This window comes from Pleurodeles waltl, chromosome 11, assembly GCF_031143425.1.
Source record: "Pleurodeles waltl isolate 20211129_DDA chromosome 11, aPleWal1.hap1.20221129, whole genome shotgun sequence".
NCBI classification, from domain to species: domain Eukaryota; kingdom Metazoa; phylum Chordata; class Amphibia; order Caudata; family Salamandridae; genus Pleurodeles; species Pleurodeles waltl.
In genome coordinates, this window is record NC_090450.1 from 20070036 (window position 1) to 20091026 (window position 20991).

At 46.7% G+C, this 20991-nt stretch overlaps 1 protein-coding gene across 3 annotated transcripts in view; it reads right to left on the bottom strand.

Annotated features, from left to right (window-relative positions):
* Positions 1–10130: 10130 nt before the first annotated feature.
* Positions 10131–20991, bottom strand: part of IQCG (IQ motif containing G) — a 75842-nt gene continuing 64981 nt past the window's right edge. For 2 of the 3 annotated variants that reach the window (XM_069212850.1, XM_069212851.1), the window contains exons 11-12: positions 11943–12044; positions 10131–10396 (exon numbers count right to left, since the gene is read on the bottom strand). In XM_069212850.1, the coding sequence (XP_069068951.1) occupies positions 10259–10396; positions 11943–12044 (240 nt within the window). In that variant the 3' untranslated portion in view covers positions 10131–10258. The remainder of the gene's footprint in view (positions 10397–11942; positions 12045–20991) is intronic. The other variant, XM_069212852.1, reaches the window with a different exon arrangement.

Here is a 20991-nt window from a genome sequence, read left to right on the forward strand (position 1 = left end):
CCTGGCTAACAGGAGGTCATCTTCACTGAGAGCATCCTCAGTGATTTCAGAAATGTGGGACCCTCCTGTGAGGGACTCACTATTTCTGACTAACACAGTTGGAGACAGGACTTGAGGGGTCCTGTTCTCCCTATTTAGGACTGGAGGAGGGACATTGGCCTCCAAGTCACTAATTTCTTCCTCTGTGATGTCATCATCAGAGGGGTTGGCTTTTTCAAACTCTGCCAACAGCTCCTGGAGCTGAATTTTGGTAGGTCTGGAGCCAATAGTTATTTTTTTGATATTACAGAGAGACCTTAGCTCCCTCATCTTAAGATGGAGGTAAGGTGTGGTGTTGAGTTCCACCACCTGCATCTCTGTATCAGACATTATTCTGCTAAGAGTTGGAATACTTTTTTTAAGAATCTAAAACTGTTTCTAGAATCTAATTCAAACTTTTAACAAACTTTGAAACTCTAAAAAGACAATGCTAAACAGGGACTTAACACACAAGGCCCTAGCAGGACTTTTAAGAATTTAGAAAACTTTCAAATTGCAAAAATGAATTTCTAATGACAATTTTGGAATTTGTCGTGTGATCAGGTATTGGCTGAGTAGTCCAGCAAATGCAAAGTCTTGTACCCCACCGCTGATCCACCAATGTAGGAAGTTGGCTCTGTATGTGCTATTTCAAAGTAAGGAATAGCATGCACAGAGTCCAAGGGTTCCCCTTAGAGGTAAGATAGTGGCAAAAAGAGATAATACTAATGCTCTATTTTGTGGTAGTGTGGTCGAGCAGTAGGCTTATCCAAGGAGTAGTGTTAAGCATTTGTTGTACATACACATAGACAATAAATGAGGTACACACACTCAGAGACAAATCCAGCCAATAGGTTTTTATATAGAAAAATATATTTTCTTAGTTTATTTTAAGAACCACAGGTTCAAATTCTACATGTAATATCTCATTCGAAAGGTATTGCAGGTAAGTACTTTAGGAACTTCAAATCATCAAAATTGCATGTATACTTTTCAAGTTATTCACAAATAGCTGTTTTAAAAGTGGACACTTAGTGCAATTTTCACAGTTCCTAGGGGAGGTAAGTATTTGTTAGGTTAACCAGGTAAGTAAGACACTTACAGGGCTTAGTTCTTGGTCCAAGGTAGCCCACCGTTGGGGGTTCAGAGCAACCCCAAAGTCACCACACCAGCAGCTCAGGGCCGGTCAGGTGCAGAGTTCAAAGTGGTGCCCAAAACACATAGGCTAGAATGGAGAGAAGGGGGTGCCCCGGTTCCGGTCTGCTTGCAGGTAAGTACCCGCGTCTTCGGAGGGCAGACCAGAGGGGTTTTGTAGGGCACCGGGGGGGACACAAGCCCACACAGAAATTTCACCCTCAGCAGCGCGGGGGCGGCCGGGTGCAGTGTAGAAACAAGCGTCGGGTTTGTAATGGAAGTCAATGGGAGATCTAGGGATCTCTTCAGCGCTGCAGGCAGGCAAGGGGGGGGGTTCCTCGGGGAAACCTCCACTTGATCAAGGGAGAGGGACTCCTGGGGGTCACTTCTCCAGTGAAAGTCCGGTCCTTCAGGTCCTGGGGGCTGCGGGTGCAGGGTCTCTCCCAGGTGTCGGGACTTAGGATTCAAAGAGTCGCGGTCAGGGGAAGCCTCGGGATTCCCTCTGCAGGCGGCGCTGTGGGGGCTCAGGGGGGACAGGTTTTGGTACTCACAGTCTTAGAGTAGTCCTGGGGTCCCTCCTGAGGTGTTGGATCGCCACCAGCCGAGTCGGGGTCGCCGGGTGCAGTGTTGCAAGTCTCACGCTTCTTGCGTGGAGCTTGCAGGGTTCTTTAAAGCTGCTGGAAACAAAGTTGCAGCTTTTCTTGGAGCAGGTCCGCTGTCCTCGGGAGTTTCTGGTCTTTTCGAAGCAGGGGCAGTCCTCAGAGGATGTCGAGGTCGCTGGTCCCTTTGGAAGGCGTCGCTGGAGCAGGATCTTTGGAAGGCAGGAGGCAGGCCGGTGAGTTTCTGGAGCCAAGGCAGTTGTCGTCTTCTGGTCTTCCTCTGCAGGGGTTTTCAGCTAGGCAGTCCTTCTTCTTGTAGTTGCAGGAATCTAATTTTCTAGGGTTCAGGGTAGCCCTTAAATACTAAATTTAAGGGCGTGTTTAGGTCTGGGGGGTTAGTAGCCAATGGCTACTAGCCCTGAGGGTGGGTACACCCTCTTTGTGCCTCCTCCCAAGGGGAGGGGGTCACAATCCTAACCCTATTGGGGGAATCCTCCATCTGCAAGATGGAGGATTTCTAAAAGTCAGTCACCTCAGCTCAGGACACCTTAGGGGCTGTCCTGACTGGCCAGTGACTCCTCCTTGTTGCTTTCTTTGTTCCCTCCAGCCTTGCCGCCAAAAGTGGGGGCCGTGGCCGGAGGGGGCGGGCAACTCCACTAAGCTGGAGTGCCCTGCTGGGCTGTGACAAAGGGGTGAGCCTTTGAGGCTCACCGCCAGGTGTTACAGCTCCTGCCTGGGGGAGGTGTTAGCATCTCCACCCAGTGCAGGCTTTGTTACTGGCCTCAGAGTGACAAAGGCACTCTCCCCATGGGGCCAGCAACATGTCTCTAGTGTGGCAGGCTGCTGGAACTAGTCAGCCTACACAGACAGTCGGTTAAGTTTCAGGGGGCACCTCTAAGGTGCCCTCTGGGGTGTATTTTGCAATAAAATGTACACTGGCATCAGTGTGCATTTATTGTGCGGAGAAGTTTGATACCAAACTTCCCAGTTTTCAGTGTAGCCATTATGGTGCTGTGGAGTTCGTGTTTGACAGACTCCCAGACCATATACTCTTATGGCTACCCTGCACTTACAATGTCTAAGGTTTTGTTTAGACACTGTAGGGGTACCATGCTCATGCACTGGTACCCTCACCTATGGTATAGTGCACCCTGCCTTAGGGCTGTAAGGCCTGCTAGAGGGGTGTCTTACCTATACTGCATAGGCAGTGAGAGGCTGGCATGGCACCCTGAGGGGAGTGCCATGTCGACTTACTCGTTTTGTCCTCACTAGCACACACAAGCTGGCAAGCAGTGGGTCTGTGCTGAGTGAGAGGTCTCCAGGGTGGCATAAGACATGCTGCAGCCCTTAGAGACCTTCCTTGGCATCAGGGCCCTTGGTACTAGAAGTACCAGTTACAAGGGACTTATCTGGATGCCAGGGTCTGCCAATTGTGGATACAAAAGTACAGGTTAGGGAAAGAACACTGGTGCTGGGGCCTGGTTAGCAGGCCTCAGCACACTTTCAATTGTAAACATAGCATCAGCAAAGGCAAAAAGTCAGGGGGCAACCATGCCAAGGAGGCATTTCCTTACAGTCTGGAAGACATAAGAAGGCTGACAAGGCCGATAAATAACCTTTAATGGTAGCCACTGCACAACCTTTCTGCGCCAGAGATAGAGCAAAAGACAAAACGTCCGATAGATGAGCATGCAAAGAATCAATCTGCCTCTCTCCACACCACGCAACAAATTTAGACCACCTATTAGCGTAGATAGATTTAGTGGAGTGTCGCCTGGCCGCTAATATAACATCCACTACCTCAGGCGGGAGAGAGAAGGAACTCAGGTTGCCCCGTTCAATCTCCAGGCATGTAGGTGCAGACTCTGGAGGTTGGGGTGTAGAACCTGCCCCTGCGACTGCGAGAGGAGGTCTGCCCTGAAAGGGAGACGGAGTGGCGGGCACATTGAGAGTTGGAGAAGGTCGGAGTACCACACCCTCCTTGGCCAATCCGGAGCTATTAAGATTACTAGAGCCCGGTCTTGGCGAATCTTCCTCAATACTCGAGGAATCAAGGGTATGGGAGGAAACGCGTAAAGCAACTGGCCGCACCAGGTCATTTGAAACGCGTCCCCCAACGCTTCCTGCATCGGATACTGAAGGCTGCAGAACAACGGACAATGCGCGTTCTCTCGAGTGGCGAACAGATCTACCCGAGGAAACCCCCACCTCTGGAAGATTAAACGGACTTGATCTGGATGGAGACGCCACTCGTGGTCTGCCGAGAAGTGGCGACTGAGACTGTCCGCACGCATGTTCAAAACTCCGGCCAGATGGTTTGCTATCAAGCAAATCCGATGGTCCTTTGCCCAGGACCATAGTCGAAGAGCTTCTCTGCAGAGAAGGTACGACCCCACTCCTCCCTGCTTGTTTATGTACCACATCGTGGTAGTATTGTCCGTTAGGACCTGTACCGACTGACCACGAAGGGAAGGGAGGAAGGCCTTGAGAGCCAGACGTACAGCCTGTAATTCTAACAGATTGATGTGAAAAATCTGTTCCTCTGGAGACCAAAGACCTTTGATCTCCAGATCCCCCAGATGAGCTCCCCACCCTAGGGTGGAAGCATCCGTTATGACTGTGGCCACTGGTGGCGACTGCTGGAACGGCTTTCCTTGCGAAAGATTGTTGCTTACAATCCACCACTTCAAATCCACAGCAGCATCTCTGGAGATCTTGACAGTACCCTCTAGATCCCCTCTGTGTTGAGACCACTGCCTTCGGAGGCACCACTGCAGAGCCCTCATGTGCCAGCGAGCATGCGTGACCAACAGAATGCAGGAGGCAAAAAGACCGAGCAGACGAAGGACCTTGAGGACTGGAACTACCGCTCCATTTCGAAACATTGGAACCAAATCCTGAATATCTTGAATCCGCTGAGGCGGAGGAAAGGCCCAACCCAATGTTGTATCCAGTACTGCCCCTATGAACAGGAGGCGCTGAGAGGGCTCTAGGTGAGATTTGGGCTCGTTCACCGAAAAACCCAGGTCGAACAACAACTGGGTTGTTGACTGCAGATGACGCAACACAAGCTCCGGGGACTTGGCTTTGATCAACCAGTCGTCCAAGTAAGGGAATACTGCTATCCCCTTCCTTCTGAGCTCTGCCGCAACCACCGACATCACCTTCGTGAAGACTCGAGGTGCTGAAGTAAGACCAAACGGAAGGACCGCAAACTAATAGTGTTGCGATCCCACCACAAACCGGAGATACTTCCTGTGTGACTTGAGTATCGGGATATGAAAGTAAGCATCCTGCAAGTCGACAGACACCATCCAGTCTTCCATGTTCAACGCCAAAAGCACCTGTGCTAGGGTCAGCATCTTGAACTTTTCCTGCTTGAGGAACCAATTCAAGATCCTCAGGTCCAGAATTGGTCTCAAACGACCATCCTTCTTGGGAATCAGGAAATACCTTGAGTAAACTCCTTGACCCCTTTCCTGCTCCGGGACCAACTCCACCGCGCCCTTTAAAAGGAGGACTTCTACCTCCTGTTCTAGCAACAGGAGGTGTTCTTGTGAACAATACGAAGGGCGGGCGGGATGAGGGGCGGAAACTCCCGAAAAGGAAGGGTGTAGCCTTTTCCCACAACACTGAGAACCCAATTGTCCGACGTAACAGTCTCCCATTTGGTGAGAAAATGCTGTAATCTTCCCCCTACAGGAGAGGCGTGAGTTGGAAATGGTGGAAGCCTAAGGCTGCTTCCCCTGCTGCACCCCGCCAGAGGATGAGGAAGAGGCAGAGTGCTGCTGAGAGGCTCCTCTGGTGCGGACCCTACCTCTCCCCCTAAAAGATCTATAGGGATGGGAAGAGGCAGGTTGCTGATATCTTCCCCGAAAGGAAGAGGAGGAAGAGCCACGCCCAAATCCACGAAACCTCCTGAAAAATCTGGAAGAGGCCGTGGAAGAAGGAGCTTGGAGCCCTAACGACTTAGCCGTGGCCCTGCTTTCCTTAAAACGTTCCAAGGCCGAATCAGCCTTAGCCCCAAACAGTTTGTCCCCATCAAACGGGAGATCCAACAATGTGGACTGTACATCAGCCGAAAAGCCCGAGTTACGGAGCCAGGCCTGTCTCCTTGCCACCACAGTTGTGCCCATTGCTCTGGCTACCGAGTCGGTGGTATCCAGTCCCGTCTGGATAATTTGGGTCGCAGCAGCCTGGGCATTTGAGACAAGATCCAAAAGACCCTGGGGAAGCTCTGTAAACGAAGAGGAGATGTCATCCATCAGAGCATGAATATACCTCCCCAGGATACAGGTTGCATTGGTGGCTTTTAACGCCAGACTGCAGGACGAAAAAATCTTCTTCGACTGCGCCTCTAGCTTCTTTGAATCTCTGTCCCCAGGCACCGTCGGAAAAGAACCAGGCGCTGATTTGGACGAACAGGAGGCCTGCACCACCAAGCTCTCCGGCGTAGGGTGCCTGGACAGAAAACCAGGGTCAGTTGGAGCCGCCCGATACCTCCTGGCCGCGGCTCTGTGAACTGCTGGGGAAGATGCCGGCCTCTTCCACACCTCTAAAACCGGATCCAGCAGAGCGTCATTAAAAGGTAACAGAGGCTCCGCCGCGGCTGAGGCCGGATGTAACACCTCTGTCAAACGGTTTTGTTTCGCCTCCACCACCGGCAAAGGCAGGTCCAAAAAACTAGCTGCCTTCCGTACCACTGTATGAAAGGAAGCAGCCTCCTCAGTATATTCCCCCGGGGACGAAAGGTCCCACTCAGGGGAAGTGTCCAGCCCACTGGCCGACTCCAGTCCACGCAGCCCATCACCTGAGTCCTCTAGCTCTCCTTCCTCTAGGGCTCGATGGTACTCCTGCTCTTCTAGTACCCGGAGAGCACGTCTCCTCGAATGCAGTCGTTGCTCAATCCGCGGAGTCGACAATGCCTCCGCCGAAGTCGGAGATCGGCGCCGATCTTCCGAAGCCATCGACGCCGCATCCGGCGCCACAGGTAACTTCGGCGCCGACTGAAGAGCAGTTGAAACGGATGGACCCACCGGAGTCACAGGCCGAAATCTCGACGTCGACGGGATGGAAATCCCTGGGGCCAATCCTTCCGAAGCCACCGGAGCGGCCACCGGCGCCGACACTGGCGCCGAGCCCACGTTCCCAAACGGGAGAAAGGGCATAAAGGGTGCCGGCCGAAGAGGCGCAGGATCACCCAAAGAAAAGGCCAAAGGCCCAGCCGGAGCACCCCCTGGAGCCATCTGCTGGAAGATGGCATACATCGCATTCAAGAATGCGGAACTATCGGCTCCAGGGGTGGGAAAAGCCGGATACTGGGGTGCCTGTCTCTGAGGCGACCCCGACGCCGGCCTTGGCGTCTGCGCCGGAGAAAACACTTGAGGCTCCAATACCTCAATCACCGACGCCTGTCCAGGTGAAGTTGGAGACGCCGGAGAAGGCAACGGCGTTGAAGGATGCGGCGTAACCGTGGGGCTGACCTCCCATGTTCTTCGGCGCCGATCCGGAGACCTGGAACGAGCCTCCCTTGAATGACTCCGAGATTCTCTACGGCGCCGGGAGTCTCGATGACGCCGATGTCTTGGAGAAGACTTCTTGTGATGCTTCTCCTTTGACTTGGCCATAAACAGCTTCGCCTCACGTTCTTTAAGAGCCTTTGGATTCATGTGCTGACATGAATCACAAGTCGAGACGTCGTGGTCGGAGCTCAAACACCAAAGGCAATCGGAATGAGGATCCGTCACCGACATCTTGCCTCCACACTCACGACAAGGCTTAAATCCAGACTTTCTCTGCGACATTATTTCCACAGCGAAAGACTACGCAGCAAGATATACACTGTAACCGCAAGAGTAACAGTTGCTCCCTCGAAGATAACCGTTTCGAATGCACGGAAAAAAGGGAACTGACGTCCGCACGTCGTCGAGGACCTCTTATTGCCTGTATGACGTCAGACGGCGTCGCGTGGGCGACAGTGACGTCCTCGTCGACGTGCAGAGACTAGTAAGAAGATTTCCGTCGAATGCTGGCGCCATGGGAGTATTCATGAGGTGAGGAATCCACAGGTAGTTGTATCCATCAGAAATTGCACATCATTTGTATGGTAGTGGAGCCCAGAGACCAGGCATTGCACATCATTTGTATGGTAGTGGAGCCCAGAAACCAGACATCGCAAATCATTTGTATGGTAGTGGAGCCCAGAGACCAGACATCGCACATCATTTGTATGGTAGTGGAGCCCAGAGACCAGACATTGCACATCATTTGTATGGTAGTGGAGCCCAGAGACCAGACATTGCACATCATTTGTATGGTAGTGGAGCCCAGAGACCAGACATCGCAAATCATTTGTATGGTAGTGGAGCCCAGAGACCAGACATTGCAAATCATTTGTATGGTAGTGGAGCCCAGAGACCAGACATCGCACATCATTTGTATGGTAGTGGAGCCCAGAGACCAGACATTGCAAATCATTTGTATGGTAGTGGAGCCCAGAGACCAGACATTGCAAATCATTTGTATGGTAGTGGAGCCCAGAGACCAGACATTGCACATCATTTGTATGGTAGTGGAGCCCAGAAACCAGACATCGCAAATCATTTGTATGGTAGTGGAGCCCAGAAACCAGACATCGCAAATCATTTGTATGGTAGTGGAGCCCAGAAACCAGACATTGCACATCATTTGTATGGTAGTGGAGCCCAGAGACCAGACACACCGATGTTCATCAGAGGACACAAGTGAGCACTGAAAGGTTTTCATGTATTCTCATTTGCATAAGGAAGAATTCGTCACATCTACATTGGTCTCCCATTTTATTCTTTCATTTTAAGCCCTGTGACACACCTATTTTAGTTGAAAAGTTGGTAAAAATGCCTTCATTCTTGATGGTGAATGCTTCCAGGTAGTGATTACTTACTAGCTTCTTTGAGATGTTAATATTCGTAATGTAACAAACGTAGCCTGGAATCTTGATGATAATATACAGCAATAACTGCAAAGAAGGGAGCATTAACTAACTGTAACTACTGGTGTGGAATCGACCTTCTGTCAGTCCCAAAAAAAATCAAGGGATCCAGAGGAAATTATACAGCACATTTAGGATGCAGTGGACAAGCAGTTGAGGGAAGAACATGCTGGGTTCTGCAAGGGTAGAGGCTGTATTTCTCACAGCCTTACTCTACGCAGCATCATAGGGCAGTGCAATTGCGTGGCAGTGCCAACTAAACATTGATTTTATTGGTTTTGAGAAAGCCTTTGACAGTATTCACCATGACATTGTCTGAAGTATACTGAGAGCCTATGGCATATAAGAGCAGATGGCTCTCCTCATCAGGAGCCTCTAGGATACTTTTAGACAGAGCAGACACAACAAGGCCCGTAATGACTTCAGGACACTGACCAATGTGTGGAGGTCTTCTCAGTACAGCACCATCACCAGGCCTCGGCTTTGCCAGAGCTGCGCCCTGTCAACACTCTTGTATGGATCAAAAATGCTGGTGTATGACAAAGAATGATGTCACCACACCATCAGCATTCCACACCATTATCCTGAGAAGAATCCTGTGCATTTTCTGGCTGCCAAATATCTACAACCAGGAACTGCTCACCAGATGCAAGCTAGGGAACATGGACATCACCATTATGACAAAAAGTTGGAGATAGGACCCACCATCAGACGAAAACCTCCATCACAAGAAGGGCTGTCCACTGGATCCTGAGAAGCAGGCCAAAGAACACCGGGAGGTGAACTGTGGAAACAAATGATCCTGAACCACAGCTGGGGCACTGTACAGAAACTTGCCCAAGACAGGCAGAGGGGGAGGTACTTCATTGCTGCCTGACATGGCAGCATGTAACTGGCAGTAAGTAAGCCTCATGAGAAACGCTTCATAGGGGAGGGGGAGGAGCGTGAACACAGGAAGGGTAAAAAACTGAAAAAGGCGCCACAACCACGATGGGACCATGTGCACACAGGTTAATTGGACCCAGGCTCATCAGTAACTAAATGCATTCAGTGCGTACACAGATCTTACACGCCAAAAATACAGACGCACACTCCACAGAAAGCAAACACTGTATAGACCAATTGTCACACCAACATTTGTAGAAAACTCTGTTTACACTCACTAAATGACTCCCTAGTCTGCAAAGAGACACAGCCTCGCCTTCTCGTCAATGTAGGTCCGAGATGGCTGGCTGTTCTTGACCTAGGGCTACAGTTCTGAGCACTCGAATAACATAACATTCTCCATCCAGGCAAAGACTTTGATGAGGCTCAACAATGGAACTGCACACACTCATATCTGCCAGCTCATATCAGCAGGGAATTTACTAGAGAACCACCGAATAAAAAAACAACTCACTTGCCCTTGATAAAATGATGCTTGTATATTCAAATAAAAGAGCTGACAGTAATAGATGTAGGTCTGCTCTCCTCCACACAAGTGTGCGGATAGATTGGGTGAGACCCGGCAGGCAACACTGGTAGGTCACAGAACACGTTACTTTTTTTTCTTTTTTCCATCTCCTTTCTTCCCTTTGCCTTTCTTGCCTTTCCCACCTTCTTTCTTGCCTTTCTTGGGCATCTGGAAAGACCCCAATCCTTTTCGCACCATTGTTCCCCTCCACCAGGCTTGTATCTACAGAAAGCAGAAAAGAGGTTTTATCCTTCAGGAAGGCAAAAATGTTCATTGAACTACTCTGTGATTTAAGAAGCAAGTTGTATGATAAACTAGAATCCTGGTGGACTTCAGGTGTAGTTACCCAAAATACACCAGCATGTAATATCCAATCATTTCAGAAATTGGACACTTCACCGAGAACATTATAGAATCCACAGAGAGGTCTCTATTTCCATATGTCATAGTCTTACCTGCATACATTGCGGATACATACGTTGTTCTCCTTTATCTCAGTCATTTATTGGTTTATAAAATGAACACTGACGTCTCCACATGTTACAAGTATTTGCAGTTATGGAAAGCATGATTTTTGTGTTAAAATCTAAGTACTCTGTCTCAGAAGCAAACATGGTTTTCTGAGACACATGTTTGAAACAATGATGTCTGGCAGCACTTTGAATGAAGTGTGCGCCGTGCGGGGATTCACCGAAAAGGTTCCTAAGCTAGAACAGCCAGCTGGACTGCATGTCCAATAAAGCGCATTACTTCCACTGCAGCGCAGATTACCAACCTTTCAATATGTTTTGTAGACATTAGCACCTTCCACAATTACAGCAGGAACTCTAGGGTGTCACCACATCACACCCACAAATTACATTGAGTGAAGACTGATCCCTCGGCAATTTCCATAGGCCATGTATTAATAGCAGGCACATTTTAAGGCCCCAGGAATCATCACAGATCCATAACAGACCAATTAGCAAAGCATTTCCCATTGGCATTCCAATGCAGTAAATTTATTTACAATGTTATTAAGTGATGCATACACCAGTGGTGTGCTGCAGCTCTACACATCTCTTATAGAGTGGCATAAAGGCAACTCTTAAATATATAATTTACATGTTAGGCCTGAAAGGGAACAGTGGGCATCATGCTTAAAGTACAAAAAATATGTAAGGAGATACACAGAATCCAAGAAGCATTTTAAACTATTGTAAGATTAGAACTACTGGAAAAAATGTAATACTGGAAGGTGGGTGTAGGACAAAATATAGAAAAAAAAATCTGCATAAACATGTGATTGAAAGGGCTTGACATTGCCCGCAATCCTGGCGTACACGATTGGGACACAAGCAAAAGCTGCAGTATTAATGTAGGTCATCTGCGAAGATCTCTTTAATGGCACACTTTTTACAGTTCATAAAGGATGACTTCTTGGTCTTGGCACAGTGCTCTGCCATGTTAAAAAATATTGGAATATTACATGGAGAAATAACAAAACCTTCTTCTGTGCCAGCTTTTGAGAAAACTCAGGAGCCTGTTTGTAGAAACTCCCAGGGGAAATAAACACTTCTTTCAAGTGCCTGGTGTAATAGCTGGGGAGTTGTAGGTGTTTTACCTTTAAATATTGATAAATGCAATAACTTAATACTGAAGAGCATGAAATATTTTACTAGGTATCCCAAACTGGACAAGGAATAATTGAACAAATGTGAATTATTAAGAGATTCAATGCAGGATAAGGGCAGTTTGGGAACGTGATGTTCTGACATAAATATTTTACCTTCAGAACACTCTTTAATTCTAGTTTTTCTTGATCTCTTTGCCTCTGTGCCTTTTCCTTTTCCAGGCGGTCTTCAATCACCACTTGTTCAAATTCCCTGTACTAAAAAGGAGAAAGAATATAGTGGATAAAAGAAGTAAACACATTGACGTATGAGGCAGAGAACACAAGGCGTCAAAGAGCATAGTTTCTCTGGCCAAATTTCCATGCGTCACAGCTTGCGCTCTAATTTTTTCCCTCAAAATTTCCTTTTGAAAAATATAAAGTTTTTTCCCATGCTCTTCATCTTTTTTGTAACATCCTTTTAGTCTACCGATAGTCTGATATTGTGATTTTGTAGCTCCTTGATTTAGAAATGTACTGCATATTGCTAACCCACTCTACGTCATTGTGCATCCAGCTTTCATTTTCTTTCCTATCTTCAATGCTATTGCAATTATACACTCTTGTTTTTGTCACCTTTCAATGTTTATTTCTATGTTTGTTGTGGTACAATTATTCCAGGTGTGGACATTTAGCACCAGGTTCACTAGACCCCTCCAGAGGCTCAGCTGGAGCCTTTTATGGATTCAACACTATGAAATGCATGGAGAAGAGGCACCTGTTAAAGTCAGTCAGCCCACGCAAGAAACTGTGACCGGTTCTCCATTGTAGGCATTGTTATTAAATTCATAAACTTACAGACTATCTCTGTGCATGTGCGGGATCCTGCAACACTTTTCCAACAGTGATAAATAAATCTCCTAAACCATTAAAAAAAACGTGTGCGAAAATGGGTTGTTCGTTGAATGTGATCGGAGTCTTAGTCAAGTAGCAGCCACAATCCGTTGCAGGGTAAACCACTAAAAGTCATATAATCAACCTGTGCTTAACCCTTGGTAGCTTGGCACAATAAAAAAGCAGCAAGGCTTAACTTAGAGGCAATGTATAAAGTATTTATGCAGCATACAAACAACAATAAAGTGAAAACACAACGCAAGAAAAATCCCAAATCAATTTCGAAAAATAGGGGAGCAGGGTCAAGGTGGATTTCCATATGGCTGTGTCCAAACTGGAACGGCACGGCGAGCAAAAAACTGATGGATTAAACCCAAATCTGTGACTTTGGGTAAAAATTTGATTTGTTCTGTATTCTGTCCGTTATCTTTTCTTTTTCACTTTGGCCACATGACATGGGAATACCCAGCACTAATTAATTTTTTGGCATGGGGTTATCTCTAAGATCCATTGTACCCTGAACAGGAAGCTGGATGAGGTGACCGAAGTCTGCTCTTGGGTCTCTTCCCCATACCAACCTCTAGGAAGGTTGGGAATAAATTCATAGACTTGGCATTTGCCAAGAGACGTATAGCCATGACCTGGAAGTCATTGGGAGAGCCTAGACCGGTCAACTGGGCAAAAGATGTTACACTTTCGATCTCTGCTGAGGAGAGAGCACTAATAAGGTAAGAGGTGAAGGGGATCTTACGTAGGCCCATTTTACCCCCTGTGGGTGGAAGTGGTGGATGAGTGTGAGGCCCCTTGTTCTGTGACTAAGCTGTCTGGGAATGAGGGGGTGGGGGTGGTTGGTTGACAGAGGGGTCCTGACCTGGCTGTGGATTTGACTGGCGAGCTACTTAAGTGGGCGATTGAAGACCTCTGTGAGATGACTCTCATGTGGTTTTCCTGGCCCCACTTGCGTACTAGGCATCCCCCTTTTGCCCCCTCACCCCTCTTCTCTGACCCAACGCCCCCCCCCCACACACACATCAGTGGGACTATGCTCCTCTTCCTCCCAATCACAGACATTGATTGACTACACTAAGGAAACACCAGGGTGCATGTGGCCATAGTTGTGGTTTGTACGCTAAATTGGTTGTTATATTGATATTACTTATTGCATGTGAACCTCCTGACATTGTAGACACGCCCTAACCCCTAATGGGAGACTGCTCAAATCCAAAAGTACTAAGTGTCCTGGATGGTAAAGTGGATCCTGCGAGTACTTAGGAAACCTTAGTGAAAATGCAATTGACTTAGTAATTATCTATGCCATGGATGACTGTTAAATATATACTGTAATGTTCTGCATATGGAAATGCTGATAAAACATAAGTGTTAAAAACAAAAAGGTTCTTTGAAGTTCTAGGAGTTTCCTGCCTCCCCTGTGTCGGCTCTAAGCCCGCAGCTGTGGCAATACAGGGTTGTTGAGCCTATTGTGAGAAGACAGGACCGGGCCTATTCAGGTGCAAGTGGGTGAGTGCTTAGCTCTGCTCCCCATCAAGCCAGTTAATGGCCCGTTGAGGCTCAGCTAATCCCACTGTTGTGTGACTGTCTGGGAGGAATTCACAAAGGCTGTCAGCTAACCCTAGTCATGTGACCCAAGACAAGCTGCAGGCACAAAGGGTTAAGGCCAGAGAAATGCCAACCTTCTAAAAGTGGCATTTTCAAAACTGAAATGAAACATACAACTTTATCTTTAAAGAAGGTTTATCATTACAATTCCATAGGTACCCAACATGACATTTCTAACTCCTCTCAATTAGAAATTGCAGGGTGTTAAAGAATCCCCAATGTTATCCTATGGGAGGGTTAGGCCTCACAGTAGTGTATAATGAATTTGGGCATTTTTCACTACCAGGACATGTAAAACTTCAAAGTACATGTCCTACCTTTTAATTATACAGCACCCTGCCCTATGGGCTATCTAGGGCCTACCTTAGGGTTGACTTATATGTAATAAAGGGGGATTTTAAGTTTTGGCAAGGGAGTTTAAATGCCAAGTCGACATGGTAGCGAGACACTGCATTCAGGCTAAAGTGGCAGGCCTGGGACACATTTTAGAGTGCTACTTAGGAGGGTGGAACAATAAGTGCTGCAGGCCCACTATTAGCATTTAATTTGCTGGCCCTTGGTATATGGTATACTACTCTATAAGGGACTTACAAGTAAATTAAATATGCCAATAGGTATAAGCCAATTTGACAATGTTTTAGAGAGAGAGAGCACAAACACTTTAGCACTGGTTAGCAGTGGTAAACTGCACAAAGTCCTAAGGCCAAGAAAGCAAAAATCCAGCAAGATGGAGGAAGCCAAAAAGTTTGGTGGGTGACTCTGTAGAGAGGGACATTTCCAACAACAGGTTATCACAATACTGTTTTTCCATTTTATGTTTTTACAAATTGAAAATATTATAGTAATAAAATGCCAGAAAACTAAAATCAGCTTAAGCATACAGGTGGGTACATTACTGTTCCAGCTGTCTATTTTCTCTGTTTTAACAGGAAAAAGGGAAAATATTCCTTTACGTACATCTCATAAAAAGCAAAATATGCCTGTTTTGAAGCAGCCAAAGGCCACCACAGTCCCTGCATGCATCACAGTGGCAGATGAGCCCTCTGTATGTTTTGACTATATGTGCAAGGAAATAAGAACCATGCTTGTTAGAGAGTAGGTGTACGTGAAGATGGCAGATCTCCTCTGCAATCCCTTCAACTTCAGAGCTGAAGAAGTCAATGTAGATATGGCATGTGGCCCCGACATGAGCGCAACAGGGTCATGCTGAACTTGAAGGGGCGATTTGAGATGTCAACTAGGAGCCCAAACAAACCAATGTGAAATGCTGTAGAGGTAAAACAGTGGCATAATGTGATTGAATAGATTCAAGGGTCTCCCATCTGTTCTGAAAAAGACACTGCTATCCAGAGTTCCTACAGAGGAGCGTGTGCTCTCCCCAGAATAAACAGATGCTAGGTACCTGTGTTGCAACTACAGAGTGGTAGTGAGGTGTGGGGAGAAAAGGCTCCCTGAAAGAGGGCAGAGAATGCCCACGGTTGGGTGCAAGTTTCTTTTCTGGTGTATGAGAGTATGGTTGGGGCTCCATCAGAAGTGCACATTACAACTTCAGATCTGTCTCCCACCCAACCCCCTGAATAAACATTGCGCTGCCACATCCAAAGAGAATTTATTTTCCTGAACTAAAACTCAGGGCTCACTGGATGTCCATAAAGAAGAGGCTGACTACACAGTTTGTTTGGGGGCTGCACTTACAACAGAGGAAGCCCAGTTAAGACAACGTTAAAAGACTTGTAAGGCAAAACACACCACAAAGATCAGAGACTGGCCTCTTTGAAAACAAGAGAGGAGATCATTAATGTTCGCATCCTGGTGATGGAACAAGATGTGGGGCTTTTGGACCAGCAGATGTCCATAATGGAGAAACTGATCACGAAACATGGCAAACTAAAGCAGAGCTATAAGTACTTTGAGAAATATGACTTCAAATCAATAGTTAATCTGAAGGTCAAAGCTGAAAAATGATGCCAAACAGAGGAAGATTAGGATCTTGGAATTCCCTTGCCCTAATGATGTGAAGAACAGCGACAGAAATACATGAGAAAATAACTTCTCAGGTCTAAGGGTGGAGCTTACAGTGGTGGTAGTGAAAGCCTTTCTTTTAACCATCAGGAATTTGGAGAGTGATAGATTAGTCCTGGGCATGATGTGGCTGCCCAGCTTAGAGCAACGCAACCTAGTCACAAAAGAGGCCTCCAATAAGGGGCAAAATGACTTTGTATGTCAAAAATGTACGTGTGCCCTGATCTGAGCTGTGTGTCCCTAAAATGTAGATGACCTATAGGCCAGGGATCTCTGTTTTACTGCCATTCAACTTTGGGTGGTTACTGCAAATCCACTATTCGATCTCTGAAAGACAAGAAAAGAGTTTTGTGGCCGCAGCACTTAGCTCATTAGATATCTGTAAGATGATGTGAGTATTGTAAGCATACCAAAAGAGGTCAACCCCTTGTGCTTGGATTAACTCAGCCAATGGGGCCTTAAATATAGATCAAACAAAAATGGGGACAGGAGTGATCCCTGGGGAACCCCAGAGATACAGTGTGAAATGTAGATAAATAGGAACCCACTCTAATAAAAAAAAAATCTGTGTATGGAACCACTCCCAAGTATAGCCTCTAACCAAATTTCTCTTGATCTGTCAAGAAGGATTAGATGGTCCACGGTATTGAAGGCTGCTGACAGGTCTAATAAAATCAGCGAAGCTGGAAGCTTTACATCTGCAGAGATCACCTGGCAAAGAAACAGCCACAACGTCTGTACTACCTGCAGTGCGGAAATCTACCTACAGAGAGTACAATAAATTATTGGCCTCTACAAAAGCTGATGCCTTTTGGAAAATACTTCTTTCCAAACATTATGCCAAATAAGGCAAGGTGAAAGTTTGAGAAATGTGCTTATTAGTTGAGTGGTGGTGTTAAACCTACCCAAGCTACAACCACAATTCCTGTCACGATGAACCACAAAGTCTCTAAATTAACCTGTGCTTAACCTTCTAGTAGCTTGGTATAAAGACAGCTCTACTTAAAGGCAATGTGTATACTATTTATGCAGCACTTAAACAATGGTAAGTGAAAACACCACACAGGAAAATTCCTACAATAATATAGAAAAATAGTCAATCTTGACAATTATTTAACACCAAAAAGACAAAAATCCAAACAGTAGAATCGGAGATATGTAATTTCAATGAGTTTAGGTAAGTATTGCGCCTAAAATCACAAACCGTCACCTGCGGTTATTTGGTCGAGCTTGACTGGGGGTAAGTCACAAGTTCAGACAGACATTGATGGAGTGAGGGCTACATACAGGAACCAGGTTAGCTGTGCTTAAAGAGTTACCTTCTCAATCTGGTGCGAAGAATCCAGTTCACAGTGGAAGAGGCTGTGCTGAGCAGGGAGAAAGTCATGGATGGTTGCTGCTGCAGCACAAGGAGTAAAAAGGACGGTCGTTGCTGTAGCCTGAAGATCCTGTCAAGCTTCATGAACAGTTGTTGCTAGAGCTTTGCACTGGGGGGGTCACCACAAGGTGTTGATGCTTTAGGAAAAAGTGTAGATCTCACATTGCTGGTCATGACTGGTGGTCACCGTAGCGCGAAGTCTTGTTCACTGGAGCTCTGTGTACTTGGCCATCATGGGTGGCAAGATCGCAGCAGAAAAGGGCCTGTTTGCAGTTGCTATGAGCCCAAAACGTCAGGATTTCTCCTTCTTCAGAAAAGTGCGCTCTGATGTGAACCAAGGGCCTAGGACCTGGGGAGGCGCCCCTCTCGGATCAGGAACTGACTCTAGCAGAGGCAAGGGTGGCTGAGGCAGGTCTAGCTGCAGCAGGTGAGCTGGGTGGTTGCAGGAGGCCTCTGGAGATTGTTGAGTCCCTGTAACTCAGAACAAGAGGTCAGCCTCCTGTCTCTTGAAGTCACTCCATCTCTGATGAAGGTAGCAGATCCAGTCTTCTTTTCCAGAGAGAAGGGCAGTCCTTCACTTGTGGTATCCACAGTACCAGGAGTGTACTGAAGAGTTGGGGTCTGAGGATCGAAATATTTATACCGGCTGCCAGCTTGGAAGTGGAAGGAACTTCTAGACTTAATCCCATGCCCCTCCGCCCTCCAACAATACCTGGTTCTGGAATGCCATTCTTTCCCCAGCCCAGAGCATGCCTTAGAAGTGTGTGTGTGTGGTAGGTGACACCTCTGCCCCTCCCATTCTGGCAAGATGCCCCATCCTGACAACTAGTCCCCCTCTGTACAGTTGTCTGGGAGGATTATGAAAGGCCAACTACACCTAGTCATGTGACCCAGGATGCAGAATGCAGGCACCAAATGGTTAGGACAAGAAAATACCAGCTTTCTAAAAGTGACATTTTCTGAATTGTGACTTAAAGTCAGACTTTACCATTAAAAAGGGTTTTAAGTTACAATTCCTTAGACACCAAACATGATATTTCAATGTTTTCCCACACAAACTTCATCACGTATTAAATGTAATTAGGTAACCCAATGTTATTGTATGGGTTAGTTTAGAGTTTTTCACTACTAGACATGTAAAACATAAAAGTACATGTCCAACTTTTTAAATACAATGAACCCTGCCACATTGTCCAAAACATCCTGTCTTCTTTTTCTTTCTTAGAATTTCACATATCATAGCTCATTTAATTATTTTACTCAAGTCTTCAGACCAGTAAAAGAAATGTTATGCATGTACTCATTAAGACGGCTGCCATTACCAATAACCAATTCTTTTCTAAGGAGTACAAGCAGAAGAAGCATAGCGAACAGAGGATCCGTCAGCAAGCTTCAGAATAGTTCTGACTCCTCACGCTAGCGAAAGAGAGATGCAGTGTCACTCTTTAGCCTAGCTCATACCCTGGAGAGCAACAGCCTATGGATTTGTTCTTGAGGGAAATTTTAAACATGGGCAATTAAGCTTTTAAAAAATTCCTTAATGTTTAATATATAGACCAGATTCCTGTTCAGGAAGCCTGTGCCATGGTACTGCTCTGCACTTGGGTTGGTCACTTGAATGACAGAGATATTGTGCCGTGCTTCCAATATGAAGCTGTAGGAAGCTGGCTCTTTATATAGTATATCAAAATGATATACTGTGCAGAGTCCAGGGGTTCCCTTAGTAATGGACATGGGCTTGCTCTATGTTAGACTTGTCATCCTTGGCGTGGTCTCCCTTAACTTTTTGCCTCTGTTTCCCAGGTTGTTGATTTGTGATGGACTCTGATTTTGCAGTTTTTGTTACTCTGGGCACTTTACCACTGCTAACCAGTGCTAAAGTGCAAGTGCTCCTTTACAAAATGTGTATGTAATTGGTTTATCAATGATAGGCATATTTGATTTATTAGTAGGTCCCTAATACAGTGCACTAAAGGTGCCCAGGGCCTGTAAATCAAATGCTACTAGTGGGCCTGCAGCACTGGTTGTGCCACCCACATAACTAGCTCTGTAATCATGTCTCATACGTGCCACTGCAGTGCCTGTGTGTGCAGTTTTAAACTGTAAATTCAACTTGGCAAGTGTACCCACTTGCCAGGCCTAAACCTTCCCTTTTCTTACATGTAAGGCACCCCTAAGGTAGCCCCAAGGGCAGGGTGCAGTGTATGTTTAAGGTAGGACATATAGTAATGTCTTTTATATGTCCTGACAGTAAAATATTGCTACCTTTGTTTTTCACAGTTGCAAGGCCTGTCCCTCTCATAGGTTAACATGGGGGCTATCTTTAAATCTGATTAAAGTGTAGATTCCCTTTGGGAGCGGATGGACATGTGGAGTTTGGAGTCTCTGAGCTCCCAATTTAAAAATACATCTTTTAGTAAAGTTGATTTTAAGACTGTGTTTTTAAAAATGCCACTTTTAGGAAGTGAGCATTTTCTTGCTTATACCATTTCTGTGACTCTGCCTGTTTGTGGATTCCCTGTCTGGGTCAGTTTGACAGTTGCGCTGGTTGCACCCTGAGCTGGGGTGTAGTCTGCATTTCCTGATGAGCCATCTGTGCTAGGAGGGAGGGGAGGGGTGGTCACTCACACCTGAAAGGGCTGTGCCTGCCCTCACACAATGCAGTCTCCAACCCCCTGGTGAGTGTCTTGGGCCTGGGCTGGGCAAGGCAGGATTTCACATTCAAGTGAGACTTTGCTTTGAAGTAGGCCTACTTCAAAGGAGAAATTGGTTATAAGAGGGGCACCCAAAACCACAGACTTTAGATCTTGTGAACGATTATAAAAGGGAGGACGACATATAGGGTATGAGTCTGCTCTCCATATGAATCTGGTCCCTGAAGCCTGAAGCTCATTGTGTGGGGGGGGGGGGAAGAGTGTATGTGGAAGCACTTTGAGGTAGAGGAGAGAGATACACTGACAGCCTTAGGGGATGCTCAGAATTTCACCTACACTATCATGAAGGATGCCGCACCCACAAGGTATGGTCTCAACCCTGAGCAGTACAAGGATAGGTTTAGCTCCTACAAGAAGAAGGAGTCCCAAACATGGTTGGAATGTGTAGATTCTTATTGCAGGTCACTGGATGGTTGGGTGAAGGGCAGTAAGGTAACTACGTATGAGGGGCTTTACAATCTGATTGCTTGGGAGCACTTGTACAGTTTGTTTTCCAGAGCTTCGCCAGCACATGATTGACAGCAAGCTGACTGATCCCAGGATGTTGGCGCAGGAAGCGGACCGCTGGGAGAGCACCAGGGTCCAAAAGAGGTATGGGGGA